The sequence below is a fragment of the Tachypleus tridentatus genome, chromosome 11, assembly GCF_004210375.1.
Source record: "Tachypleus tridentatus isolate NWPU-2018 chromosome 11, ASM421037v1, whole genome shotgun sequence".
Lineage (NCBI taxonomy): Eukaryota > Metazoa > Arthropoda > Merostomata > Xiphosura > Limulidae > Tachypleus > Tachypleus tridentatus.
This window is the reverse complement of record NC_134835.1, coordinates 68962860-68975671: the sequence shown is the minus strand read 5'-3', so window position 1 is coordinate 68975671 and position 12812 is coordinate 68962860. Positions and strand designations below refer to the sequence as shown.

The window sequence follows — 12812 nt, the reverse complement described above, 5'->3', positions numbered from 1 at the left end:
AACCTTTTTTTTTTTCATAGCAATGAATAGATAATAATGAAAAGAAAAAAAAATATATCAAAGGGCACACACAAACAATTTTACCCAGAAATGGCACATTACGTGGCCTATTAACCATTTATATATTTATGGTGTGTTTCTCATGGGTTCTTGAATGATTGATTGGTTTAGAGAAATCAATAGTTAGGAGTTGTCAATATTTTAAGTATAACAAAATGTGACCCAGGTTTAATGAAAATTATTCACTTGTGGAAAAGTACATATGACTTTTTGTGAAAAAACTTTACATGATGGAAAAAATGAATATTATTTCCAAATTCTGCATATAGGAATTATAATGGTACATGAAACAGTTCAAGACAATAAAACCATGTGAGGCCTCTGTTTTTAGTCAACTAGTGTTTTAAAGTCTCAGTTGTTTTGATGTGATGTAACTGCTTACATCTAAGCTTCAAGAAGCCATAGACTACTGATATAAACATTTTATGGAAGCTATTTTTTACATTGTTTGAATTCTAAAATCTAAAATAGTTTTCAGTTTAATAGAGATTCATGTAGAGCTTTCAGGAAATTGATAAAAGCTTAGCTTACTGATATGTTGCTAGAAGAACTTTAAAAAACTTGTTTAAAGCATGCTTTATTGTTTAGTAATTCATTTGAATTATGATGTTGAAACAATAGGAAACAAAAGGCTTAGGTAAATCATTTTGCACTCAATCATGTCAAGTTTTTATTTGTTGACAGAGCCATTATGTTAAACCATATATGCAATAGGCTAGAACAGCATAAGTAACTGATTGAATGATCAAAGAAAAGTGCTGAAAAAATACACACATATATATGTAAATTGATATGGTAAAGTTATTTTTATTGTATGCTGGTTACTGTAAACATAGCTACAAAAGCTTTCAAAACTATAAAATTGCACAAATATTGCTTAGCAATTTTTTTTCTGAAACTTGAAAAGAAAATTCTGAAATTTCTAACTATTTCATCCAGCAGTTTTTTTTCACAATACATTTTAACAAACCATACTAGAAATGTGTTGAATTATTGTACCTTGGTCTTAAGGAATTAAGAGCATATTAATATAATCCACAAGCAGTTACTGGCTGTTGTTTGTTGAATGTGAGGCTTGTGGAAAATCTTTCAAGTGAATAATTAATCCATTTACTTTTTAACAGTAAAAAAAGTATTGCACCAGCCAGTATTTTTTTCCCTTCAAATGACATAATACATTTTATGTAATATTCTGTAAATATGAATAGTTTCCTTTTTTTTTATAGTAGAGGTTAACTTTGATATAAGACAATGGCAGTAATCAGTGTTAGTTTTGGGAGAACCCAAGAGTAATATGTTTTATTGAACTAATATTTTAACCAGAAAGACAGCCTTCTGCATTTGTTTTTTTCCTTTTCAATAGGGGTTGAATTTTATAGCAGGAATTTTACTTCTTATCACTGAAGATGAAGAGACTACCTTCTGGCTTTTAAGAATTCTTGTTGAAAAGATTCTGCCAGATTATTATACTAAGGACATGATGGGATTGTTAACTGATGTTGAAGTTCTTGGAGAACTTGTCAGGTAAATTAATTGTAAAATAACACAGTTGAGCATCAAAGTTAAGTAAAGTTCAATAACATAAGTTGTGAATAAAAGTTCAGTAGCTGTTTGCTGATTATTTAAGCTTGGCTTTATTTGAAGGTTTGGAAGTTTGTTTTTTACCTATAGTATAGTCATGTTTTCTGCTTTAATTTGAACATATTGGTATTGGGACTGCATCACATTCACTTAATGCATGTCAGTGTTTAATGTTGCTAATCAGCTAAACCATCTAGTGGAGTTTAGCTATGGTCATGTTTGTATTTTATTTTTTTCTTGAAGTTCCTAATATTTTTAAGTTGAAAAAAAAAGGAGAATATTAACATATTTACACACAAATGATGTTTATTATATATTTTATGATCAAAATAGTCAAGTGATTGTAGATGTGATGCCTAAATACGAATTGGTATTATGTAAGCAGTGAAGAATTTACTCTGCCATAAAATATTTTGTTGCTGCTGTTGCATTAATGTAATATTAGGTTTTGGTGCAAAGTAATGACATAGCTACTGTTAACAACTGTTTTTACTTCTTTAAATAACATATAATTTGTAGTTACAAATTACTGAAGTGTTTTCTAATTATACATTATTTTCTCAGGCATGATTTTCATTTAATTTTGAGAAATTTCACACAAATTAAGAAAAAGATATCCATATCTATTACATCTGTGATAAACCCTTAAATGGCTATCATCAACTGATGCTGCTAACTACAATGTTCTCTCTGTTTAAGGGTTAAAAAGCTACAAGTGCATGAATAAAACTGTGTTTTTATTATTATGTATAACCATCTAAAGTTTGACATTTTATACATTGTAATTGTAGACTGAAAGTACCCAAAGTTCATGAGCACTTGGTTTCCCATGATGTTACTTGGGCATTAGTGGCCAGTAAATGGTTCATCTGTTTATTTGCTGAAGTACTGCCTGTGGAAGTAAGTTTTCATTTAAAATCAGGAGAACCCTGTATTTAAACTAGTAACAGTTTTTGTATAATGTTATTTTATGGATAATAAAAATTAATACATTTTTGTTGTAACATTAGAATAGCTATGTGAATCCAGCATTGCAAATTTTTCCATTTCTTATTTAACATACTTGAAAAAAGTATTACAATTTAGTTTTTAAATATAAAGTACATGTATAAAGTTGTAGCAAGTTTCTTTTGAAAATTTTATTTCCTGTTTCTAATGTCAATGTTAGTTACTCTGTTTCTGATAATTACAAAAATATACATTTTGTTTGAATTGTTGTTTCTTTATAATTTCTGATTTGAAATATAATTGCAGACTATTTTAAGAATATGGGACTGTCTGTACTATGAAGGTTCTAAGATTCTTTTCCGAGTAGGTGTAACTTTAATAAAAAAAAATGAAGAAAAGATTTTGGCAGCCAAGAACTTTCCAGACATCATATCAGTTCTGAAATCAATTACTGGAGACCCACTTGTGACAGACTGTCATTTGTTAATGCAGGTTAGTTAAATTTATAGAATCTTAGAAGTTTTAATTATCTATTATATTTAGAGTAAAGTGTAGATCTCATTTTTCATGAAACTGTGTTGTGTTAACAGGATGCTATTGGAAAGTCACATCCCAACCTACTAATAACTAAGGCCTCTGATTCATTAAAAGAGCCACATGGTGATTGTAAAGGTTATTTTCATCATAAAATGTTTGTCTCCTTTCTAGTAGATATTTTAAACTTATTGGTGTTACTGATATGGAAAAATCTGTTATATTTTGGTCTTCATCAGTGAGTTGAGGATAAATAAGTTTTTTTTTTTTTGGAAGCTTTAGCTGCAGCTTGTTGTTATTACTATAGTATATAATTTTTCAAGTTAGCTGTGAAAATGAATATCATTTTTCAGTATATTGAACAATGTTACTTTTGTTTTGGGTTTAAACAAGCAGTCACACAAATATCTTTGATTATAAATACCTTATGACTGTAGAGATTTTTAAATAATGTTTTATAACTTATCAGTGATGTGCAATACAAAACAAGGAATAAATGACAAAAATGTTAGTATACCACACATATTCCAGAAATCTAATTTGCTAACAAAAATAAATCACTATAAAAGTATTCAAATAGTAACTTATATAATTGTTATTTTATGTATGTTTCCATGTTTTTTGTTGCTTTTTCCAAATATCTAGGCAATATTTAAGGAGCCTGGGTCATTTCCAAGAAGCCTAATCAGCCGATTAAGAGCACAGTGTCGTGTAAAAGTACAAAAGCAGAAAGAAGAACTGAAGTCATAACCAGTTGTTAGCTTAATATGAAGAATCTACATTTGAGTGACATTTGTCTGTTAATCTAGTCATTGCCATCATACAAAAAAATAATTCAATGAAATTTTTCCATTTATAAGTGCTTAATATACAAAGCTTATGTGAAAGTATGTAGTTTTATTCCAATGAGTATTGTGGTTTAAACTGATTTTGAAGAGGGAGTAATTTTTGAGGTATGGATGTGATATATATAAATAACTTGTTAATATATATGTTTCTATAGTGCCAATGCTATACCTACTAGTGACTTGTTTTAATAGATTTGACATTAACTAGTTTTTTGAAAAAAACATTAAAGTTTTAAGGTACTGTGGTAATTCAAAAATCTCTGTAAAATGAGACACAAAAGCCTAGCTAAAATCAGTAGATTTTTTAGTATCTGTCAAAAATTCAAGATTGATGAAACTGTTAATTAATATTTGCATTGCATTTCAAAATAAAGTGCAGCGAAATGTTGTTTCACAGAAACTTCACTCACCTTTTTTTTTACTAGTTAATCTAAATATTTGTATATTGTGTACTATGTTTTAAAAAATCCTAAAGCATTTGGCATAAAAATATATTTTCAGGTTTGATTAATGGAAACGAAGATAAACTAGATGTTTCAGTTACTATCTGCATTGTTTGTAGAAGTCAAAAGGTTAAATTTCAATTGAAGCAGGGAGTCTTAATATGGGAGGTTCCACTGTTTTGCCTTGGTGAAATTTTATCACTTGTTCTGTCTTTTGATAGTTCATTATTACTGAAAAGAAATTGGTGTTCAGCTTCATGTTATCAAAATTCTTATATAAAGAAACAAAGATTATCTTTTTGATTTTTCAAAATTCCAGTTTTAAGTATGGGACTAAATATTAGACTGAAATTATACACTGTGTAGAAACGTATTCTCTTTCAAACTTCTGCATATCAACTAAGCCTGATCTAGTCCTAACTAGAAATTTTATGAAAAATTATAATTATTGTTTCAGAAGTAAAACATTAATCCAGTTTTCTGGACTTCAAATATTTGGAGTAAAACAACTAAAGCACTTTAATCTCGCAATGATATGTATTTCTTAGTTGTTAGAACTTCTTGTTTCAGAAGTAAAACATTAATCCAGTTTTCTAGACTTCAAATATTTGAAGTAAAACAACTAAAGAACTGTACGAAAACTACATAAAGTGTCAAGTGAATTTTGAAGACAAAATGTGTGTAAACCCAGCTTGGAAAAACTTTAAATTCCTAAAGCTGTGTTTATATTGTTTATATGAAGTCAACCCCTCTAATATCACCACTGTGCTTGCTCCCAGTTCATCACACTGCCCCACAACACACACAAATAAAAAATTGCATTAAAATTATTGTTTTCATTAAGTTGACACTTTCTCAGTTAAGTCAAAGAACTTTTATTATTATTAGTAAAAATTGGCACACAAAATAGTATAGTTTATATTCAAATTGTTTCCAGAGAGTAGGAAAGGAAACATGATGAAAATGACAAAGAAGTAAGAGAAATCATAATAAAAAATTTGAAAAAGTTAATTTTGTTCAGATGTAATGATATTCTTTGTTACTGCAATTTCAGGATTTTTATATAATGTGAATTATATGAAAGGAAATGTACACAATCAAGGACTCGGTCTATTCAAACAATCTAGGAATTTATTCCGTAACGATAAACATTTATCGAATTTATCATTGTTGTGGTATACTTCCAGTGAAAAAATTGATTCATACTGAAATGGTTGCCTTGCAATAAATATACATTACTGTTCCTTTGTAATTTATACGTCTGACCACATGGTAGCACCACAGAGTTAGTGACATAAAGTTAATGTAATATAGTGACACTCCTCTATTAAGTCTTTCTGCTAACGAGTTAACAGATATTTTTTACTATAATTTGAACTGAAAAAGATATTAATCATACATGTTTGTTTTCTTTTTGCATTTTAGCTGTGTTAACTAACATAAATCTCCTGTGGAACTTTAGTTTCAAAAGAATTTGTAACTTTTCAGTTTTTCTCATCAAAAAGACAAGTTAGAATATTTTGAATTATTTTCAGTAGTTCTTCTCATAGTTTAATTGTATTATGTGTTAGTGTCAAAGTAATTGAAGTTTCTGAAATAAGTTATTTGTCTTAATTTCTCAAAGCAATACTATTGGTTATGATGTAAGTATAACTGATAGAGAAAGGTATATGTCATGGAGATAAAAGTAGATAATTAGCATTAAAAGTGATAAAGATGTAAGAATAGTACAATTTGTTAGTATGTGTAGGATCTAATCAATACAAATTTGAGACTATTACTCTCCATATGTATTAATTATGATTTTAGCCAAACCTGAACCATTACGTATTGTAATTAAGTAATTTAAAATAGGATAATGTTTTGTTAGTAAGGCATTGAAAAAATTAAATAACTGTAATATGGGTGTTCTGTAAGGTCCAAGGTTGTGCACATGCAATTCTACAATTTTAGTTAGGGATAAGATTAAGAAAATTTGTGACATCATGGATTAGGAGAGTTACTCATGTTTTAACTAAGGCAGCAATCTTATTTCATGTTTGATTACTTGTTTGTCTGAAGTCTTTACACTGAAAGTTAGAATTGACACACTGTTAATAGTTATGGAATATGGTTCAGACTTGTATAGTTATATCCAAATGATGCCTTTAAATTTTTGAAAAAAATTCTGCTTTCTTCAGTAGTAAGAATGACCAATTGTAATTATGTTTTAGTGAACTATGAAACATTAAAGGAGATATGAAAACAAGATAACAAGGGGGAAAAATGTTGAATTTAAAAAAGCAAGCCTTAATTCTGTCCTTAAACACTGACCAGATAGTTATCTGAGTATCGGACTTTATTCTTTGAAGATTATAGCCATATTGATAGTGAATTATGTTTTGAGAAGCTATAAAAGAAATTATTATTTATATATGAACAGAAGCTTTTCCTAAAAACTTCAACCATTCTCTTATTTTACTACATCTTGATTGATTCTGACACAATAGTTATTCTTGTGTGAGAAACGGTTTATACAGAGAATAGTATACTTGGAAGACATTTATGAACCACATCTGTTTAGAAAGTTTTGAGTTGGTAATACAGATCCTCATTGGGTCAAATTGTTTGGACTTTATACCAGGTATAAATAATATAGTTCAGACCTTTATGAGTTCAAAAGAAAAGGTAAAACAAAGTGTGATTGCAAGTAAAAATAGCATGGTTATAGAGGAAAGTTCTAATAAAATTCTTAATAACTTTCTATGATGAAAATATGAGGTAGTAGCTTGAGGCATTGTCTCAAATGTCCTAAACAGACGAAATTCATTAACAACAACTTTCAGATGTGAAATCTATTGTAAAATGTTGTTATTTATGAGAAACTAGAACAGATGTCAGAATATAGCCATTTGAATACTGGTGAGTATAAAATAACAAAAGCACATCACATTTGTGCAATATTTCTTTAGTGGTGTTGACAATATTGTTACATTTCAGGACACCTTTTGTAATGTTGTTAGCCTCTTAGTGCCTCATACCATGTACATTGCTGTACATGAAAGTAATACCTTAATTTTCAATTACCATTCCTGTGATTTCATTTTTAACTCTTCACTTTTCAGTGTACTAACTCAACTGAAAGTATTTCTAATGTGAGAGAGAAGTGTTAAGTAAATTTAGAATACATCAGCATATATTGTGTAGCTATGGTTTTAAATATTTTCATTAAGATTCATAATACGTTTCTCTAACAAAACAGCATTTTCTTTAAAAAGTGCAATATGTATTTGCTCAGTGACATCATTAATTAGTGTAATAACCTATATGTGTGTATAGTTTGTAGTGTAAGTTAGTACATAAATGTTTGTGATAACTTGCTTATGCCGATTATTAAATTTTGTGTTACTTCTTCAGTTATATAAAGGTTTAATTTTTTATCAAACAATTTATTTGATGAGAAAGCTAATTTATTTTCACTATTGATGTAAGCACAGACTAGTTATAGTCGTGTGGTCTTCATGATATTGATTGGCATGAAACTTCCTATGCATGTACAAGTAGACTTTAAACTGGCAGGATATAGATAAAATAATACTCATTTAAAGGTTTTGAAAAGACAAAATTTACTATTAATTAAGGTTTAAAGAGCAGTTTTCTTTTTATTTTTTATGGCAGTTAGTATTTGTTGTTTTTCAGTGTCAATTGCTTTATTGTGTATCGAAAGTTTAAACAGTTTATTATGAACTGTACCTATTTCTTCAATGAAAGACTTCAGCAAAGGCTAAAATAGTGAGGTGGAATCATTCAGAGAAGTCTAGGTTTAAAGTATACTTTGAACAAACTTGTATTTCATGGAGATGGGTTTTACTGGCTTCTGTATGTTAATTACAGGTGTATTACTAATTTTATTGACTATAAAGAAATACAAAGGTGGACTTCATGTTCAAAATATTTGTTTCTCCAAAATATGTTCATTAATTATGCTTAGTCTTTTCTAATTTATCATATTTAAAATAAAACAGCAAACAAAAATTTATTTCTTTTTGTAATTATCATAATAGTAGAAAACTAGTATTATGTTGTCTGTGAAAATATTCATGTTTTTGCTAAAAATACGTGAAATTAATTTGACGATTATTCACTTCTTTTTCATATTTAATTTTTTAACTCTTCCCTAAGGATCATTATAAGAGTTGCTTTAAAGCATGTCCTTGGTTAGTGAAACCATTGTCCAAGTGTTGTAATTGAATTCCCAAAAATTCACAGACATTGTGCTTACATGTGTATATTTGTTTTTGTTACAGTTTAGGGCAAGAACTATAACTGTATTCTGAAACTTTGATTTTATTTTAACAGTGATTTGAAATTTCTTCATAAGGTTTAATATTTGAATGCCAAAATTTAATTGAAACTAACTCTAATAAAATTGAACAATAGAAAAAATAGAGAAAAATGCTTTTCTACACTCTTTCTAAATGCATCACTTAGGGCTATCTTTAATTGATGAAATTAACTTAGTTGGGCCTCACCAAAATCACATTGTGGATGTTTGTGTAATACTTTTAATGATTAAACTAGTTGATAACATTGTCCCAGAATTTTAAGAAAAGCATTGTTACTGTAAATTAAACGTGCTGGAAGTTTTGATATTTTATAACCTGAGATCATTGCTTCAATCAACAGCTTTATCAGGATTCTTAGTTTATCATTTGATGACATTTATTCTAATTATATAAGTGGTTGATATACATTCCATTATATAAAATAGTACTGCTTGTTAGTACATTACTTTTCCAAAAATAACTTTTGTTATAAAAGTCTTTGTATAGTTAGGTCTTCATGTAGGGTAATAAATCACTTGAAAGATGTCTCTTCCCTGCACTGTCAAAAGTTTAATATTCAAAAATGCAAGTTTTATTTATGAAATATACTTGAAAAAGAGATGATCATAAGAATTGTTACAATTTAAGATTTATAATCTTTCTCCACAGCATAACTAGTTTGAAATTATATCAGAATCTCTTGGTGGAGGTATTCTGAGTGAAATCCAATATTATATAGTCTTTGCTATGACTTGATCCATAATAAAATTAACATTATTTAATTTTGTATCAGAGAAATCTTATGTAAAAGGTAGAAGCTTCAAAGTAGATAACTTTTATTTGAATTCAGAATGTTATTTGTTTTTATGTAAAAAATGTTTGTTTTGGAACAATTCATAAAATTACAGGTACATTACAAACTGGCTAGGTGTAATGATCTGTATTAAGATAAATAAGAGTACAACCAAGAATGTGATAAGTATTTTGAGGTATTTTATTGGTGCTTAAGTTTAATAATTGTACATGTTATACATAAAATAATCATTTAACATATGTTTTTAAAGTTAATGTCAATAGTAATTTTTTTCTTTAGTAGGAAACAAATTTGTGCCATCGAAGAAGAAAGTATTTGCTGGAATGTATAAGAATAACACCAAAATTATAAAATGTATGGAGAAATTACTTGTCGTTTTTAATTTTACAATAACTTAAGTTAAAAACAATAACTTTTGTTATATGCAATTAAAATATGCATCTTATCTAACAGAAATGTCAGCAGAAAAATATAATTTTGTCATTTAAATTTAAACTGAAAAATTTTGAGTACCAGCTTATAAAACTGAATTAGAAATTAACTTACTAAAAATATTCTGATTGCATTTGGTAAAAAAAAAATTGGGACCATTTGAAGTTACTTTTAATTAAGCCATTTTACTAACAAACCAATGTATTTCTTTTTCATCTGATATACAGGTTTAAAAGAGTAAGATTTTATGAAGTGTAATAGAATGTGTGAAGACTACACATAGGGACTGCTATTTAATAAAATGCAATAAGTACAAGACAGGAATACAAGTGTTTGTGTTTCCACATAAGTGCCACATTATTCTCAACACCTCTCTCCAAATATGAAAGTATATAGAAAGCTAAACAGTGAGTTTTATAAAAAAATATTAAAAAAGCAGACAAATGCATCAGCATTCTGTCATTTTCTTACTAATTGTTTGCATTTCCTCCATTGTAGGGATTGAACTTTAAATTCTAACATAATAAGGTCATAGACTTGCTGCTTACATGCTGGAGAATGTGCAGCCTTATTTATATATCATGTTGATTATGTAATAATGTGTCAACTTATTTTTTTTCCAATGCCAACTACATTAAAAACTTTCAAACGTGATTTAATGTGTTTTCAACATATTTTACTGTTTTATGTGACATGGGTTGCTGCAAAACGTTTTCTTTTCCAATGTTCCTTTTTATAAAAATACAAGAGCAAATTGCTGTTTCTCTAACTGAAAATATAAAGTTAAATATATACATGTCAATGTGTTAGTATGAATGTTCTGATAATAAAACTGAATGAATCTCTAACATTAAAATAAGTTGCAAAATCATTATATATTTCTATTGGATAATGATGACTACAGCAACAAAAGTAAAAAACAATACAAGTTTATCTTCCCATTTATACATTTTTGTACGGATAAAGAATGACAAAGGAAATAGATTTTACTGTTATGCCTACACAGTTACCTAAGAGTTTTAACAATACAAAAATGTACAAACTTTGTCCTTCTTAATCATTATTCCAAAAATATAACCTTTTCACCAAACTTGCCAGAACATTTATAGTTTTTCAAATTGAGTTGAAAATAAATAGTAGTTTAGGCATTAGTAAAAACTTATTTTATGTACAAAAATCCAGAGTACTGCCTCAAATAATTTAACAAATCTCTTTGTCAATTGGAACAATTGTATAATATTTGGTAGCAAAGGAAGATCTGTGTGGAATTTGGAAAATTTGGATTAAAATGTAGAGATCTTATAGTACCTTAGGAGCTATTGGCTTGTTTTTTTTTCCTGTGGATTTAGAGGTTTTCTATTTTCTCAAAAGTTTAGAACATGTCACTTTGGTCATGGTTATCCACTTTCTAATTTCTCATAAGGCATGTTGATTAGCACCCACAGGAACATTTCTCTGCAAACAGATATCCTATCCTGATTGTATACACATCTGCTACATTGATATCATGTCAGACATATCTTAAACTTGCAACTTGGCTTTGAAGCTGATGCTTCTGAAGTACGTGTAACCTTGAAAAATCTTTTGTTTGTCCTCCCAGTTCCTGATGATTATTGGCTTCTTGACAGTCTCCATAGATGTCACATTACAATATCATTATGACTTTAGGGAAATCTTAAAACATTTTATCTACCAAAGAAAATTATCTCCTCTCATTCTATTCTTCTTCCAATGGTGCATCTTCAGTAAAATTTGTAAAAGTTTAAAAAATACCAAATTTGTTTTTCCCAGAAGCAACTCTAAAATCTGTTGTTAAACATTGTTTTAAAGTAATTTTTTAATGTTCATAATTTACGTTAAGTTTATACTCATAACATCTTAATAAGAAAACTTAATCCAAGGCTTTTAGTCACTCATCTACACTATTAGAAACTACAGTGAGTCAGCTTTCTAAATTTGAGTTTAAGCTATGCATAAGAACTGCTACAAAATTTAAAATGTGTTTGATATATTTGTTTATATTAATAAACCCTATCACTGGGTTAAGGCACATGGATAGCAACATAGCAAATTCTTGTTGAATGGCAGTGTGAACATATGGCACGAATCTATTGGACAAAACTTGTCCTTATGATTTTCTATACAGAAAATAGTGTTCACTAGCTAGATTTTAAGTTGCATTCTATGTGGGGGTTAAGCTAGCTTGTACATTTGCCACAAGTATCATCAATAAGAAAGTGTTTATTAACAAGTCTGATCTAAAGTTGATTGTTATATCAGATAGCAATATTTTGACCTCCACATTCCTTCTACAGTCTAACACAAATTTTGTTCCTGGATAGTATGCATTATTTCTTAATTGCTTATATTGTGAAAGTACATAAAATGGCCATTATTCCCCTCAAACTTTGCTTTTGTGATCTGGATATCAAAATTTAGAAATTAACCTATTTTCTATGTAAAAACGGGCAAATCTGCACAGTTTCATTCACATAAGGTCTGAATAAAACATATGAATCAAGATTTACATGTATTTATACTAAAGTTGTACAAAAATGAACAAAGATTTTTAGAAGCGAATGGTTTTTCAAGACTTGCAAATGTAATGTAAATTACTTTCACATATCAGCAGCCCCCAAATATAGTCTCCCATCATGTTTTCTTTATGTGCACCTAGGTCACAAAGGCAAAGTTTGAAGAGAAAAATAGGTCTTTTCCATTTACTCTAGGTATAAGCAGTTAGGAAATAACACTTTCTGCCCAGGAAAAAGTAAAAATTTTGTTACATAATGTGATTCAATACATTGCATACCAAAAGACTTCACTAATGTTGATGTCATAGTGATAC

At 28.4% G+C, this 12812-nt stretch overlaps 1 protein-coding gene across 7 annotated transcripts in view; it reads left to right on the top strand.

Moving 5' to 3' along the window:
• Positions 1–10280, top strand: part of LOC143232388 (growth hormone-regulated TBC protein 1-A-like) — a 30994-nt gene extending 20714 nt beyond the window's left edge. For 6 of the 7 annotated variants that reach the window (XM_076467749.1, XM_076467748.1, XM_076467752.1 and 3 more), the window contains 4 exons: positions 1424–1584; positions 2433–2541; positions 2896–3081; positions 3769–10280. In XM_076467749.1, coding sequence (XP_076323864.1) covers positions 1424–1584; positions 2433–2541; positions 2896–3081; positions 3769–3873 — 561 coding nt within the window. In that variant the 3' untranslated portion in view covers positions 3874–10280. Of the gene's footprint in view, positions 1–1423; positions 1585–2432; positions 2542–2895; positions 3082–3768 lie in introns of those variants that run through there. The other variant, XM_076467754.1, reaches the window with a different exon arrangement.
• The last annotated feature ends 2532 nt before the right edge of the window (positions 10281–12812 follow it).